This window comes from Equus asinus, chromosome 1 (assembly GCF_041296235.1).
Source record: "Equus asinus isolate D_3611 breed Donkey chromosome 1, EquAss-T2T_v2, whole genome shotgun sequence".
Classification (NCBI taxonomy): domain Eukaryota; kingdom Metazoa; phylum Chordata; class Mammalia; order Perissodactyla; family Equidae; genus Equus; species Equus asinus.
In genome coordinates this window covers 141,575,149-141,592,295 of record NC_091790.1, presented here as the reverse complement: position 1 = coordinate 141,592,295, position 17,147 = coordinate 141,575,149, and the positions used below count along the sequence as shown (strand labels likewise).

Here is a 17,147-nt window from a genome sequence, read left to right as displayed (position 1 = left end):
CCAAAAAAAGTAAAAACAGGATCTCAAAGAGATATTTGCACACCAGTGTTTGTTGCAGCATTGTTCACAATAGCCGAGATGTGGAAGCCACCTAAACATCCATCAGTGGATGGATGGATAAAGAAACTGTGCTATATACATACAATGGAATATTACTCAGCCTTAAAAAAAGAAGGAAACCATGTCATATGTTACAACATAGATGAACCTTGAGGACATTTGCTAAGTGAAATAAGCCAGTCACAAAAAGACAAACACAGCATGATTCCACTTACATGAAGTATCTAAGGTAGTCACATTCATAGAAACAAAGTAGAATGGTGGTTGCCAGGGGCTGGGGGGAGGGGGAAATGGAGAATGGTTCAATGGGTATGGAGTTTCAGTTTTGCGAGATGAAAGAGTTCTAGAGATCTGTTGTACGACAGTGTGCGTATAGTTAACAGTACTGAACTGTACACTTAAAAACTGTTGAGGATAAATCTGTGTGTTTTCTACCTCAATAAAAAAATTAATCAAAAAGTACCAACTATTCTAATAGTTCATGGGGAAATTGAACTCAAGGAAAGAGTACAATAGTTTGGTTTCCTTGAATAATATCTTTCTATGAGAAACTTCATTGGAAGCTTTGAGCTAAATAAAGTAAATGCGTACCTTTGGTGAAGCCTTGTGGGTGGTGAGAGGAATGGAAGTTTGTGGCCTCTCCGTAATTTCCTGAGTAGAGGGCAAGCCTTACTCATCATGAATGTCATTTCCAAAGCAATTTGTCCAAAAACCTGGATGCCCTTGAGATGGAAGATTCTGATTAAAGGGCTGTTGTCATTTCAGAGGCAACTGGACACTCTAAGAAAATGTCCTCCTTCCTCTCTCCTGTCCCCATACCTGAAGCCTGGAATGCCAACGTCTCAATTTAGTTCCCTTAAGACATTTTTTCAAAGCCTGGGAAACTCTAATCATTTTAGGGGTTCCAGTTGCCAGGCTCTGTTCTGAGGCAGAGGGAGAACGACTGGATTGATTTTGTGGAGTAGCCAGAAGCGTTCACACGCTGAGCATTCACTCCGGCAGCCGGCAGTCTGTGTCTGGCCAGAGGCCTTTCCTTTAGGTAGTGAGCTCCCCATTCTTCCTGGCAACTGGGAGGCAAGTGTGGGTGGGTTGGTTGGCTCTGTCCCTGAGGTTGGCTAGCTTCCACGAGTGGGCAAATGGAGTGAAGGACAAGGGTTTGAAGTTACTCATATTTACTAATGAGATGAAAATACAATGCTAGGCTGGTGAAAACTGAAATAATCACATTTTCCTCCTTTGAACCCTTCTTGGTATCTTATTGTAGCTTATCAACTTTTTTCATTTGTTTTTTGTTTTTGCAATGTGCTGATTCATTTTTTAGAAATACTGATTATGAAATATTTGTCTTTTTTTCTTTTTTGGCCAGCTAAGGACTTTTTTCAAACAAAAATAAAAAGTAGTTGAGAGCTATTTCCCTGGGTATGGGGAAGGGATCAGAGCAAGGAATTCCCTGTGGCTAGGCCAGTACCCTCATATCCTGGAGGGGTTGTGATAATTCCCTTCCTTGCCCCTGTGATGGGGAACCTCAGCAAGTGCAGGACCCTATGTCAGAGCCCACCTACCAACGAGAACTTGGGCTAGGGGTCAGTCCCTGCGAGGGCACAGAGTCGGGCATCAGCATGGCCAAAGGCCAACCACAGGATCAAATCCTAAGCACCAAGAACATACTCTTCCGCCTTTCCTGGCACCCAGAACAGATAAGAAGAGAAGCCCTAGCGAGTCTGACCCCCATGGCTGGTCCCTCCAACACACACAAGCTCTATAGTTACCACATTATCTTTTGTATTTCTTGCCTTCCATTTCTGTTGGGTGGATGAGTGGGTGGGTGGGGTTTCCTGGTTTGGGATTCTTGTGCTAATCTACTCTATCTCTTTCCAATTTTAGTATATGTGCTGCTGAAGTGAGCATGATTATGAACTATTTCAAATCTGTAAAGAGGCGTACAGATGCGTACTCACCACCTAGCTTAACAAAGAACGTTATGAGTACAGGTGAAGTCCTTGTACCCCTCTGGAATAATGTCCCCCACCCCCATTGCAGTGGTAACTGCTCTCTGGAACTTAGTGTTCATCACTCCTAAGCAATTCTTTGTACCTTTACTATATGATATTTGTATACCTCAGCAATATATAGCATTGCTTTGAGGGTTATGGTCTCATATTTTATGTAGTCTTCTGCAACCAGCTTTTCTCATTCAGCCTGCCTGTATACTTCCTAAACTTCATTTGGGATATTTCTTCCAGGGTTACTTAGCTAAACTATTCTCGACACCACTGTACAGTGTTACTGCATAATAGTGTGTAGCCCCTAAAATACAACTAGAAATAGCTTAGAGTGGAAAATTTTATATGTGTCAAATTAACATATAATTGTAATATAGTGTGTAACTGTTAAACATATTTGTTTTATTTCAGGTTATAATATAACTTATCCTCTCATGCTTTTTCCCTGCCCCTTCTCCCCAAATCATCAACAGTAGAAAAAGAAGAAGAAAACATGTCAGGACAGAAATGGTAAGTAATTTGTTATCTTTTCTAAATCGGGAGAGGCTAATAAAAGAGGAAAGCACATAGTATATGCTCAAAAAATGTCTATTGAATAGAAAAATCAAGAGTCACGTTAGCAGTGAATAACCTGTTAGCCCCTGTCTAGTACTGAATATAGTCAAGTTCAATATCCCTACTAAATGAAATATGGAAACCAAGTATCCAAAAATATTGTAAGTACTTATCTAATGTGTATTCTCTAAGAAATTCGTTTACATATAACTTTTCTTGTGAGAATCTAATGTTGGCTTTTCTTACCACCGTTTTTTCAAATGTAATGAGTTGATACATTTCTTTTACCACTATCTTAACAACTTCTAATATTAGGATTATAAGGGATTTTTATGTAGGGCAGCTATAAAATAATGAATGAACACAAACTCAGACTCATTAATTTATAGTCACGACTTCATGAACATTCAGGAGCCAATCATGGTTAGAAGTAGATGTTGCTGAATAAAATGTGGGTACCACATAGCGATGCTAGCACTGTCATTTATGTGCCTATAACACATCTAAGCATCATGTTACACCTCTTATAAATTCCAGATCTGCTTCAAGCAGTGTTTCTGAACCCTTTTGAACCCATGACCCACTGTGTAAGCAGATCTCGTCAGGTTTTACCTCAGTTAATTTATATCATGAAAAAATGTGGTGCGTGTTTTTGTGTTTCAAATGTACAATTAATTATAATAAAGAATATACTTTTTAATCCCTACTCTCTCAGTAGAGAAGCAATCAGACCCTAGTCCTCTGTAATGTCAAATGTCAAACTTTAAAAGAATTTTTGCGTCTTAAAATGTAATGCATTTTAAAAGGTAATTAATAAATGGCTAAGGGATTTAGTTTCCCTGCGTATCCCCATTTGACAGCTCTCTAACTAAGAGCTGTCATACTGTTATTTTAATTGTTCCATCTTGCCTCATTAAGACAGGGGGATGGTTGCATCTCGTGACCCTCGTAACGGCTGTCATATCCTGGCAACAGGCTCGGGGAAGTAGGTAGTCACCAACCCAGAAGGACTAAAGAGCCCCACAAAGCTGCCCTTCCCCAAAGTCTTTCTCCCACTTACTCTGCCGCTTCATTGCTGTTGCTGAAGTGCAAGGGCTGCGGAGAACGTTGAAATGAACGCTGGACTGGAATTTAGAGGCTTGGACTTTCATCCTGTGTGACTGCGGGCGAGATTCTTAACCTTTTGAAACCTAAGATATCTCATTTGTTAAATGATGGGGATGAAGGATGTTCACTACATCTTTAAAGTTCCCCCTCCTTTTTTTTTTCAAAATGGAAATTTTTTTTCTGGTAATCCATGACTTTTGATTAAAAAAAAAGATACACTGCAAAGAAGTCTGCCCTATTCCCCACTCTTGAAAATTCCATTCCACTGATATAACCACAGTTTCGGTGGTGGGGGGTATATCCTTCCAGTCTTTTAATGCACATATTATATAGAGAGATTATCTTTTACATAAAAGTTATGTATATTTTCATCTTATTTTCTCTGATGTAATCTCATAATAAAATTTTAAAGATTGGCACCTGAGCTAACTACGGTTGCCAATCTTCTTTTTTTTTTCCTGATTTTTCTCCCCAAACCCCCCCAGTACATAGCTGTATATTTTAGTTGTGGGTCCTTCTAGTTGTGGCATGTGGGACGCCACCTCAACATGGCCTGATGAGGGGTGCCATGTCCGCGCCCAGGATCCGAACCAGCGAAACCCTGGACCACCGAAGCAGAGCATGCAAACTTAACCACTCGGCCATGGGGCCGGCCCCATCATAATAAAATTTTAAATAATGCCAAAAGCATGCCAGTTCCCAAAATCCTACTTCTCTCTCATGATAACCATTGCTAAGGAAGTCATCTGAGACCCTTTCTGACTTTTTAAGAATAAATGTGTCAAATTGAAAATTGTAAATGTTGTCTAGGAGAGTATAAATCATCAGGTTTTGAGATACAGATGTTTTGATATAGTAGTGTAAAGCAAATCGTGTTTTGGGACATAGGTCTGGCACATTCTGAGTGGCTATAGGATGGGTGGAAGAAGGTACATGTCTGCAGAGGGAAGAGGCTGAGGGGTCCTGTGTGGGCCTTTGGAACAGGAACTCTCAACAGGAGGACAGTGTAGATAACATGGTGAGGGATGGAGCATCAACAGCAAACTTTCTGTCAATATTTGAGGTATTCTGGTCACTTTTACAGAACTCCATTTCATTCTCAATTCGTTTTTTTTCTAATTTCTTCTTTACATACTTTTTGATTTGATCTTCACTATGAAGCAACTCCTGAAGAATGGCTTTCTATCTATATTTTTAAATTTAAGGTTTTAATATCAGAAATCTGAAACAGGTTTTTAAAATTTTATTTATTTTTAAAATTTTGAGTGTGGTAAGACTGCTTAACATGAGACCTAGCCTCCTAACAAGTTTTTAAGTGTAAAATACAGTGTTGTTAACTCCCGGCACAGTGTTGTACAGCAGAGCCCTGGAATTTATTCATCTTGCATAATTGAAACTTTATGCCTGTTAATTAACAATTTCTCATTTCCCCCACACCCCAAACAGCCCCTGGTAACCACTACTCTACTCTCTGATTCTGTGAGTTTGACTGTTTTAGGTACCTCTGTGGCAGGTTTTAAGCATGCTGTTTTTCAGCCCTTATCTCTGCTTTTCTGCCGTCACTTCATTGTTGGCTGTGATGCTGAAGTGGAGAGAACACGGGCCTCCGGCTTTATCTCTGACTCACTGGGCTGCGTGAGCCCGTCACCCTGCCTGGCTTGGCCCCCGTTCTCTCCTTCTGAAAGTGATGTGTCAACCTGTTGATAATCTAAACTCTCTTCAAGGTGTAGTTTCTCAATTTCCTACAAAACTTGCTTACTTTCCTTACTAACTTTTAAGGTTTTGGAGTAAGTTAGAGTTGATTAAATTTTTGGTGTAATAGCCATGTAAGAAAGTATTTTTATGTTTATGAATGCTATCAATGTGTAATATTTAGGTAAATTTGTTCACACTAAAATATCTTAAACTTTGTACAAGTCCCTCTAAATGTTTTTAAAATGGCTTTTTAAATGTTCTTTAGCAGTTACCCCTGGGACTTACAGGATCGATATGCACAAGATAAGTCAGTTGTGAATAAGATGCAGCAGAAGTATTGGGAGACAAAGCAGGCCTTTATTAAAGCCACAGGGAAGAAGGAAGATGAACATGTCGTTGCCTCCGACGCAGACCTGGACGCCAAGCTGGAGGTGAGTGCTGTCTTGCTCTCAGTCCCAGCATAGCCACCTTGCTAGGGTCGTGGTCCTCGAGGGTACTCACCTGGACAAGCATAGGTGTGCTTTCTATTTGAAAACATGTTGCAAACAAGTAGTTCATGAGGAAGATCTAGGATCAGATAAATTCAATCCCAGCATAGTTTTTAAGACCTATAAATTCTCATGTAACCTCTAGTATGTCTCAGTTAATTTGTTTTTCAGGCACTTAGTTGGAATGCATGGCATATGGTAAATTCACAGTAAATGTTTGTTGAAAAAAATTAATGCAAAGAGCCACCACTAGTGATAGCAACACTAGGATCAGGCAAATGTTTACATTTTAAAGAACAAAAAATGATGACAGCAGAAGGTCCTGGAAAGCGAGTCTGACAAGCTTGGTATTGAACCCTGGAAAATTCTAGAATGAATAAGATATTTAGTTAGACTAGTTAATAATACAGTAAGCTGAATTCATATCTGGTTGATCCTCAAATACTAATATAACTGGTAGAAGGCCCACTAACTCCTGTCTTCCTGGACATTCTGCCAATAGTTCAGATTAAAAATTGAAAAGCATACTTAGCACTTCTGCGAATGACAGGGCACTGAGAGGAATAGTGTCACATGACATGAAAAGAAATCAAACGATCTCTAAACTTAATATATAAGCTAAAGTTACTGAGCTGAACATTTAGTGGGACTAAAATAAACAGCTCAAGATTTCAAAAAGCTTTCCGAGAAGGGTGGCCAGGATGGTGGAAACCACGGTTATAGTGGGACCGAGAGGTTTAAGAGGAGACACGTTAGTTGTCGGTTGCATAGGAAGGTCTGTCATGTGAAGAGTGATAATTCGTCTATGCATCTGAGGGTAGAACCAGACCCAGGGCCACTATTCATAGTACTCGTCTCATGAAATTATCTCAAGTGTTCGTTTGTTTGCCCGCCCTCCCTCCACGAGGAGGTCAAATTCCATGTCAGCCTTATTCACCATTGTATCCTCAGCCAGACACAGTGCACATTCTGCAAGTAGTAACTGCATAAGTGTACATGGTAATGCAATTAAGATTAGTTCCCAGCCCTTTCCCCTGTCATTGAAATTGTTCAAACAGAAGCTGGGTTTGACAGGGATGTTCTCATGGAGAAAAGTAGAGCCAGGAGGCATCTATTCTGATTTTAGTATTCTAAATACAGTTGAAATGACTATAAGTTGCATACGCTTTTCACATCTTAGAATTTTATTTTTTTCTTCTTAACCTAGTAAATATGAGCATTATTCAAAAAGGAATTTAATGTGTTAATTATTAGTACATTAAATACAATATAGTAATTTTATGTTTAGGCTCTTCAGCAGCATTTTTACTGAACTAACTATACTTTAATCAAAATAGCTGCTATCTGAGGCACATAGCATCCAGAATACTTAACTGCGACTAATAATTTTACATGATAGAGGTTTCTGTTACAGAAATATTGCTAGTGATGTTAATGTTTATAGAGAGAATGGATTCCATCCATAAAACATATGTAAATGATGTGCAAACCGTTTTGATGTGTTCTTTTACTAAGTTATCCATAAAAGGCTAGCTTATAAAACAAGAACTTTTATTCTACTGGCGCCGAAAGCGTGTGTGCCAAGCCATAGTAATGGTCAGATTCTATTACAATCTGTCAGGAAGTTAATCTAGAAATGTACTAAGTTTAAATATTTGTCAAAATTGCATGTTAATAAAATCATTTTCTCAACAACAGCTCTTAAATACAAGAACAGACAAAACTAACCAGTGATGACAGAGCCTTTCAGTGGGTGCCAGGGCAGAGCAGACTGACTAGATGGTGGAAATGTTTCTTATTTTGGTTGTGGTTACAAGAGTGTAAACAATTGTCAGTCTCACAGAACTGAAAACCCCAGAGGTGTGCATTTTATTGCGTTTAATTTATACCTCAGTTTTTTAAAAAGTGAATAGCAACAACAGAACAGCTCCTGAACATACTTTTTGAACTTCCTTTCTCCTATGTATAGGAATTACTATGTGTTGGTGGTTTGTGACCCAGAATAAGACTGCTGGTTTTCTGTTTTGCTTTATGGTAAAGGGTCTTTTTTTTTCTAACAGGTAGAGGATGCAGTGTAATGAAATGAGATTTAATAAAATTTATATTCTTCGTGACCAAGTTTTATCGTATTAAGCATTCCTGGGAATGGTTTTAATCTTTTAAGTATATATGCATGCGTCTATTTTTATGAGATAATTTGGCCATATTTATTAGGAAGCAGATCATCTATTTTGACTCAAATAGTGAAGTACTTTCCAATACAATCACATAATTGCTATGTCACCACGGCCAGTAAGTCAGGAGAGAGGAGCAAAGCCTTGCTTTGCCTCACTGGGTGGCTTTTCAGAGGCCAAATGTTTGTCTCCTGGGTTTTCTAATTGATACCAGCCCTAGTCTCTGGGTTGGTAGACAGGGGGTGCAGAAAGTGTGAAGTATCTATTTTATTTTCTCTTGAGCTGCCTCGGTTTCTGAAGCAAAGACCAAGACCACCAAGAGTTAAAATCTAGTTAGACTCTTCTCAGTACAGCCCACCTGCTTTTCCCTTAATTTCCTCTGTTATGGCCATAGCATGACATTAGGTTACTTCTCTGTATATTTTATGAAATCATTGGGAAAATAAGGAGTGAGAGGGACTGCTAGCTAAACTCATTTTACCAGATGTCTTCTGAACAAACAGAACATTCAGCTGATTGATTTTGGTTTGCTTTTTATAGAGTTGTTTAAGCATGCCATAAAATACATTAGGAACACAAAATAAGGTAATATTGTGTTTTAAATATGATGTTTAATTGACAGATCCTCCATTAAAAAAAAAAAGACAGCAAGTGGTAAAAGAAATAAATTAGATTATGAATGAATATTGGGTCTCTGGTTTGCCAAGTCCTCTAATTGGGCCCTTCACTTAGGATTTCTGTTTTTCAGCTATTATTTCAAGAGTCTGGAGGAAATCATTGTTCTGCAGGTCTTAATTTAGATCGCAGAGATGACGGATGCCAATAAATATGGACTAATAGGAGCACATTTAAAGGCTTTGGTCACAGTTTCTGTCCAGGACACCACATAACACCAAGCACACCTAGCACGTGACCTTGTTTTTAGTGGGCACGTCGCACACTGCAGTTATGTTCAATGTAATTATTTTTTATGTCACTGCTGTCTGTTTTATTTAACATTTTGTTTGTATTTTTATTATAGCTGTTTCACTCGATTCAGAGAACCTGTTTGGACTTGTCTAAAGCAATTGTACTCTATCAAAAGAGAATATGTTGTAAGTATCCCATAAGTATGAATACCGATCAGATAGACAGTAAGAAATAGGATATTTTGCTTCGGTATGTCATTTATGTGTTTAGGAAGTAAGACAAGGAAACTATTTAGGATTGTCTGTCTTTGCTCTTTATTTGGTGGGGAGGAGGGTCTCTGATAATTTTGTTGGAAATCCTTTACATGGGCTGTTTATCTTTCAATGCAAGTACCATAACAAGAATTTTGTATTGGGTCTCCCATGCATGAGTACATGCCATTTATTTTCCTAATTATAAATAAGCTTTCTCAGTTTTGTATCTTAGGATTTTTTAAATTTGGGGTTATTTTTATTTGATTGCCCTGGCTCTCTTATATCCACTTTGTTCATTTTTAAATGACCAAATGGAGAGAGAGGGAGCATACAGGTAAATCATTGACTGTATTTTGTTGACAGTGCTGCTTCATGAACATTTTTTATGTTGGATATTGGGTATTAGGGAGCAAGATTTTCCTATGGCCATCCTGTTTAAAATCATTACCAACAAAGTTATCCCTGAAATGCTAAATATCAAGTTGCACGTTAGTATGTTTTTAATTTCCATTTGTAGGTGATTTAATAGTACAATTTCTATATTTCTGAGACTAAAATATGGGAAGTTTTTCTGTTTCCAACTTCTGCCAAACCCCTTTCCAGTAATCACAAATGAACAATTGGTAATTTTCCTTCATTAGTAATCTATTATTAAGACTATTTGGGGGAAGCACAAAAATCCCTGGACTTAGAGGCAGAATTTTATAAATTATTTATGTTACTGTTTACCAAGTGTTTGAGCTAAGACTTCTCCAGGGCTGTAACTCTATAATCTTGAGTTATGAGAAATCAAGACACATCACATACGTCCCCCACCATTTCTCTGTCCCACATCCAGTCAGTCTCAAATGTTGGTCTATTTTGTTGTCTAGTTAGCTTTCAGATTCTCTTTCCTCTCTCCATCTTCACTGCCACTACCTTAGTCCAGGCCACCACCATCACTCTCTTGATTTGCTGCATCAGCTTCCTAACTCATCTCCCTGCCTAGACTTTTGCCTTCTCCAGCCCATTGTCCAAACTGCAGTCAGAGAGCTCTCTGGTTGAGCTCTCAAAGCTTGGACAATTTGAGCAATAAAATAAATAATGATAGTATTGAATTATAACCCATAAAGTAAAATAAATATCCATTGAGTCTATATGGAAACAAACAAACACATGAGGGAGAAGAGAAAGCTCTTACTTATAAAATAATTCCAGTTAATGAATATAGAAAGAATGAGGGAACCACAAAATCACCATTAGGCAAATACCACAGTAGGAATTGTGGCAGGCAAGATTCACTAAAAGATGTTAAAATCAGTGAGCAAAAGTTTGGGGAGAAACTGGGTATTTATATAGTCTTGTGTATTTCCCCCCAGGATTTTTAATAATTACAAAAGGAAAAAATCATAATTTTACAGTGGGGAAGCCCAGTAGACACCATCTGAACCGAGTGATCGAGGTCAACATCACTATGATAATGCGTGTTGCTATCGCGCAGCCCCGATGCCATGCACTAGGAAGGACACCCCAACTTTGTGGTTTCCTTCCCAAAACTCTGTTACCCCAGTCTAAATCATGAGGAATCAGACAAACCCAAATTGAGAGACATTCTGCAAAATTCCTGACCAGTACTCTTAAAGGGCATCAAGATCATGGAAGACAAGAAAGACTGAGGACAGTCTGTTACAGCACAGATTGAAGGAGACTCGGCAACCCAATGCAGTGCGGGATCCTGGAACAGAAAAAGGACATTAATGGGAAAACCAGTAAAATTCAAATAAGGTTGTGGTTTAGTTAACAGTATAGTGCCAATGTTAATTTCCTGGTTTTGATAATTGTACCATGGTTATGTAAGATGCTAACATTAGGGGAAGCTGAGGAAGGGTATACAGAAACTCTGGATTCTAGCTGCCATTCTTCTATAAGCCTAAAATTATTTCAAAATAACAAGTTAAAAAAAGTGTACAATGGATCATATTGCTTCTCTGCTGAAATGCCTCCAATAGCACTTAAAGTAAGATCTGCACTTCCATACCATGGCTTATAAATTCCTCCATGATCTGGCCCAGCTCACCTCTCCAGCCACTTTTGCCTTTACCCACCATACTACCTGAGGCCTCTTGTACTCACTGTTTCCTCTGTCTGGAATGTCCCTGCCCTAATAATCCAAGAGCGGCCCCTTCTTCTTGTTCAGAGCTCAGCTTAATGGTTGCCTGCTCAGAGATGCCTTCCCTGACCGCTCAGCCCAAAGCAGCTTCTAATCACGCTCTCTTACCCTCCCTCTCTTATGGCTCCATCTGGTATTTTTCCTTTTGTGCTTTGAGTTTGTGATTACATATTTTCTGTCTCCTGCTACTTGAATGTAAGCTCCATTAGAGCAGGGACCTCGTGTGTCTTGTCCATCTCTATGTTCCCAGTGGCAAGTACAGTGCAGAGTGCGTAATAGATCATCCATAAATCTGTGCTAAGTGAATTAACGCTGCCAAGCTAATTGGTTTTATAGTTCTTCTGTTGCCTTTTTAGGGTACATCTGAAAATCTGATCAGTGGTTAAGTATGAATAGGTTTTTATTTGTCTCTGAATTCTTAAGTCCCAGTTAAGTGAAACTTTCATAAGTAGAAACTTTTGATACCTGTGTTGCTCCTGAATTTTGAACTTCTATAAATTAATTTCAGCATTTGAATTTTAAAATTAAAATTAAGGAATGACTATCTCATCTCAGAAAATGATGGTCATCACTAAGTAATCCAACCTGGAGCCCAGTGCAGCTCAAACTTTTTCCACCACCCTCTGAGCAGCACTGCTGATTAATCAGAGTCTAGCTCTTAAGATGAAACCTGTTTACCACCCCAAGTTTAATCCTCAAGTCCATAAACTAATGAAAAATGATTTTTCAGGTGCTTCAGCCTGCTTAGATTTGTTTAGGAAAGAGTGCATTTCTCCAACCGTGTATTCAGGTGCCATGAAGCGGTTTCTTCCTAGCCTTAAACTAAATATGTTCATTTGGTTGTGACTTGAGGCTTCAAGATAAAAAAAGGTAACAGTAGCCTCATGCTATTATGAACAAAAATGTGAAATTGCTCTCCACGGGGAAAGATTCATTGCGCAACTGAATGAGTCCCATCTTAGTAAGTGGAGAAGAGAAAGAATAGAAAGTATTAAAAAATAACAAAACTTCATGTAATTACAGGAATTTTTGTAAAGCTACATAGAACTATGGCATAAATATCTAACACAAAATAAAATAAACTGCACAAGTTTAGTAAGGCGAAAATTATAGTTAATTCAGTTTCACAAGCATTTAATTAGTGCCCTGAATAAGACTTTATGCTCAGCCTGGGGAATCCACGGTTTGGATGAGGTCCCTGTCCTGAGAAAGCTGAGTCTCCTGGGAAAGACAGACACACACCCGCCACCCGCCTCCCCCCGCCCCCCCCCCCCACCACGAACACTCTTGATTCCAGATGCCTAGAGGGCGCTGCTCTGAGAGAAACAGGGATCAACTGCTTCACAGAGGAGGTAGTCTTTTAGTTGGCTTTGACTGATGAACTTGGTTTTGAGAGACAGAAGAAGAAGGAGAGTAGCCATTTATCTCAGGAAGAATGCTTTCTGAAAGCCTCTTCTCCATGGCATGTTTAGCGTGAAGTACAGTCACAAGTTAATAAGGAAGCAGTAATGGGTTCAACCTTCACTTCTGGATTTGTGGTTCTTGGTTAACATTCTACAGCTATTGTTGGAGAAGTGTCAGAAATGGGATGGATTCTGAAAGAAGTCTGGATTGTTCATGAAAACAGAAAAGAATCCTAGTACCACTTAAAAGCATTTTTAGAGACACATGACATGTAAATGCATCAATACAGAAATGTGAAATAGGAGTAGTGTTCAAAGTGTGTCCATAGTAAATGCTGTGTTTAGAGAAGAAAACATTCTAGGAAGCTCAGTGTCACTCCTTGCTCAGCTGTTGGTGAATGTGTATTCCGGACCAGAGGTTGCATAACAGCCCACTGTTCCATTGTATGGATGCACTGTATTTGATTAAATCAGTCCCCAGTATAGGGAAAGAGAGTATTTTGCTATTATAAATAGCAATGCTGTGATATCTTTGTATGTACGTCTTTGTGCCTATTTTACTACTTCCTTAGGAGGTACTCCTAACAGAAGTGCAATGTCAAAAGATACATATAATTCTGTGACTTTTTATATTTACTGCCAAATCAATTGTAGAAAGCTTATACCAGTTACTATCTCACCAATAGTGCCATCTGAGGTTGTCTTTAAAAATAATGCCAAATATATAGAAATATCAAGTCATTATGTTGTACACCTAAAACTAATATAATATTGTAGTCGATTATACCTCAATTGAAAAAAAAATGGCCAAGATTGGGCATAACCAATTCAGATTTGGTTCCAGCTCTGCATTTTAAAAATCCGCCAAGTCATCAATCTGATCACCTACCCACCCTCAGTCCCCGTCCCCACCTCCAGCCAAAAACCTGTGCCATGGAGAAGGCGTTTGAATTGCTTTACAATCAAGTAGAATGTAACTCAGAAAGCAGAGATCAAAAGTCAGCAAGAGAGAATAATAGGAAGAAACCAACCCTACTTTATAGGCAGCCACAAAACGTTCCCACAGTCCTACTTGACAAACTCAACTTTTTTATTTCAGCTCGAAGCAGCACATTATCGGCTCGCTTTTCACTACAGAGGTCATTTTCTGGTTCTGATTACAGGTCACCAAACGCACTGACAGATGTACTCAAGTGAATTTGATCTCTCGTTTTGTAAATGGAAGAACAGCATGAGAGTTAAATGGGGTGGCGGGTTGGGGGTGCCTACCTTGTAGCCTGCCGCTTGGATTTAATTTCATCTTGTCTTTGCCTCTAGAAGAGAGAAGACCTTGTAGTTTGTCTCTCTCCTTCTCTCTCTCGTGAAAATGCTCTTTGTTCATGGCTCCTTTTGGTCTTTTCTTCACCAGTCTTGTCTCAAGAAGAAAACGAACTGGGAAAATTTCTCCGATCCCAAGGCTTCCAAGATAAAACCAGAGCAGGAAAAATGATGCAAGCGACAGGAAAGGCCCTCTGCTTTTCTTCCCAGCAAAGGTGTGTGGCCTCACTCGGGCTCTACTTGGGGGATCTTCCAAGAATCTGGGACCCGCTGACTCTTGAAGGGGAGTCTCCCAATGTCCTCTAGAAGTTGCCGGAGACTGAGGAGCTGCTCTGTTCTCAGTTGTTAGTCTGTTGGTAGTGAAATCTCTAATTAAGATAACATGTATGATCTTTTTTCCTCCCTAGTAATTAAACATTTTTTTTCATATTTCTTCTGGTCTATAGGGGGCGTTTTATGTGCCAGTCACTGTGAGTGCTGTCCTAGGCTTATATTTGACCTTCAGCATTGTTCATAGCATCAGTCCAGTCCCCTTCCAGCAGCTGATTAAAACAGGAATCTAATGAAACCGAGTGGAGGGTTCCCTCTCTGTGGGCAAATTAACTCTAGAGAGGTGCTGTTTAAGATGCCCTGAATCGTTCTGCTGCTACCCTGGAGCAGCAACATCAGCAGCCTCACCTGGGAACATGTTAGAAATGCAGAGTCTAGGCCCCACCCCAGAACTGCTGAATCCAGATCTGCGTTTTAACAATGCAGTTGATTTCGATGTACATTCAAGTTTGAGAAGCTCTGGTGCAGAGAAAATTGTGATAAATCGATGACTTTTTTGAGACTGCCATGACTCACTTTTATGGTCGGGGTAGAATGAGCAGAAGCCCCTGCATACAGTTGCACTTTGTATCTGAGAGATTGATGCTCCTTCTCTCCTCCCCCTCCCTCAGTAACTAACAAGCCCTCCAAAATGGCACTCACTAATGTTAGGTAGGATTATACCTAAATAAGGCTTGTAGGTAGTTTCCAAAAATATTCGGGCTACAAAAATTTCACTTTCTCCAGTTGTCTGACATTTTCTTCTGTTAATTTCTCCCAACTGACTTCTCTCCTTGTGGGCCCATGGCAGACTGTTGGCCTGTTACACAGGTGTTCCTATGAAAACCCAAGAAAGGTGGAGTAGAAAAAAAGAGACAAACCATGTCAGTTTTTCAGTGGTCCCCGTCCTGGGCATTTTGGTTCTTCCTAATGACATTTGGACCCTGACTTTGTGGGCAATGTGAACTTTTAGAGTGGAGTGAAACCATTTCCAATAGTTCTCTACATTTTCCAAGAAAAGTATGTGTTTATAATCTTGAATTGTACCTCTTAATCTTATTTATAATGGTTTTTCCTTGTAAAAATAATACATACTCATTATTGGAAAATTTAAAAACAGAAACAAACCAAACGGGGAAAATTAAAAAACAACTGAAAGTTTACTAGTAGAGATGACCCACTCTGCACCCTTTGGTAGATGCTTTCTATGCGTATATGCTTTCCCTAGCCTTGCAAGGATAATTGATCCTTGATAAATCTTTCATATGTTATTCTCGTATGTTAAACATATAATTATCACTAATTTCAGTGGGAAAAATTCTTATACATACCTGTATGCTAATATTAGCATCCATTTTTTGGGAAGAAAGCCAAATCTCTGGACACAATCACTACAAGAGTTACTGTTACCAATCACATAATTATTTTATAACATGGCTATCCAGTAATGGCCTTTCATGGTTGTGTACCAGATTAGCTCACAAAGCACACATATGACCTTAAGTTTTATATAATCTAACCTTTGGATACAGACAAAAACAGTAAAGTAAATCAACCCACACAATTCAAATGATACTTGAAAGTATTACTACTATAAACCAGCACACTGCCCCATATCCATCATTTAATGCAGCTTGGACAACTTTGCAATTTGGAAGGTGGCCTCCTGCAAGATGGCTCTGGTTTCACGACCCTCAGCTGCTCACCAGGCACATGAAATCCAAACCAGTCCTCCTAGACTTGAAGAAAGTAGGAGGATGACATAAAACTCTCGTGAGGTTGAATTCTCAAACCTTGAATGGACATAATGTGGGATATGCCAGAATGTGTTTTTAATATAAACAGCATCATACCATACAATTTTTGTATAATATTTCATACTGATTATTTTGCAAATTGATTTTTTGATCAAATAACCTTAAGACCTTTTAATGTCACTATATACATTTTTAAAAACATCCGTGGCATAGTATTCCATTATCTGGGCGTGCCATGATACGTAACCCAGCCTGCTGGCCACTACTCAAGTCACTTCCACCTTTTCCTACTAAAGGAGAAATTTCTTTGGAGTAGACCTTTAGGCACTTTATTAACTATCCCCATTGGGTCAATTTTCCTGAATGAAAGTGTGGGCCAGTCTTTCACTGAAGCTTGATATTTCTGGTTATTGAGTTTTTTCTTGGTCCAGACGGTCCCTGGTAGCACAAGTAAATGGGTTTTCACCTTTCTGATTTTATATGAAACAAGTTACAGGGAAAAAAAATGAAATGATTTTGTATGCCTTTTTCTTCAAGATCTTAACATCCGTTATCATGTCATTACATCTTCAAAGGTTTCTGTCAAACTTGACAACTGTCAAAGAAATTGAGAATATTTTATTCACAAGACTCTTTTTCAGCCAGTTTAGGAAAATTGGCAAAATCCTAGGGAAGAGAAAAAGGAGGCCAGAAATGAACAGGCTCCTTAGGGGGACAGCTGAGGACTCGTTCTCTTAATTAGAAGGCTTCAGTTGTATAAACCTTCACACCAGCATTTGTTTCGCTGACTTATTTGGTAGTCATTGCTACAACTGCTCATTCAATTTGATGAAAAGTGAGTATTAAATTTAATCCAATGGTGATAAAACACAAGCTTACTTTATGGCACAACAATATGTCTTTGAAAACAACCTGCAACACCTAGGTAGGATGGCGTGAGCAAGCTATCTTTAGAGAAGTGCTGAAT

At 39.0% G+C, this 17,147-nt stretch overlaps 1 protein-coding gene across 25 annotated transcripts in view; it reads left to right on the top strand.

Annotated features, from left to right (window-relative positions):
- The window catches only part of ICA1 (islet cell autoantigen 1), a 141,906-nt gene that overhangs the window by 17,883 nt on the left and 106,876 nt on the right, over positions 1-17,147 (top strand). For 8 of the 25 annotated variants that reach the window (XM_070509019.1, XM_070509110.1, XM_070509027.1 and 5 more), the window contains 4 exons: positions 2,537-2,573; positions 5,686-5,851; positions 9,104-9,176; positions 14,206-14,329. In XM_070509019.1, the coding sequence (XP_070365120.1) occupies positions 2,557-2,573; positions 5,686-5,851; positions 9,104-9,176; positions 14,206-14,329 (380 nt within the window). In that variant the 5' untranslated portion in view covers positions 2,537-2,556. Of the gene's footprint in view, positions 1-1,944; positions 2,052-2,474; positions 2,574-5,685; positions 5,852-9,103; positions 9,177-14,205; positions 14,330-17,147 lie in introns of those variants that run through there. The other 17 variants (XM_070509012.1, XM_070509011.1, XM_070509016.1 and 14 more) reach the window with 6 other exon arrangements.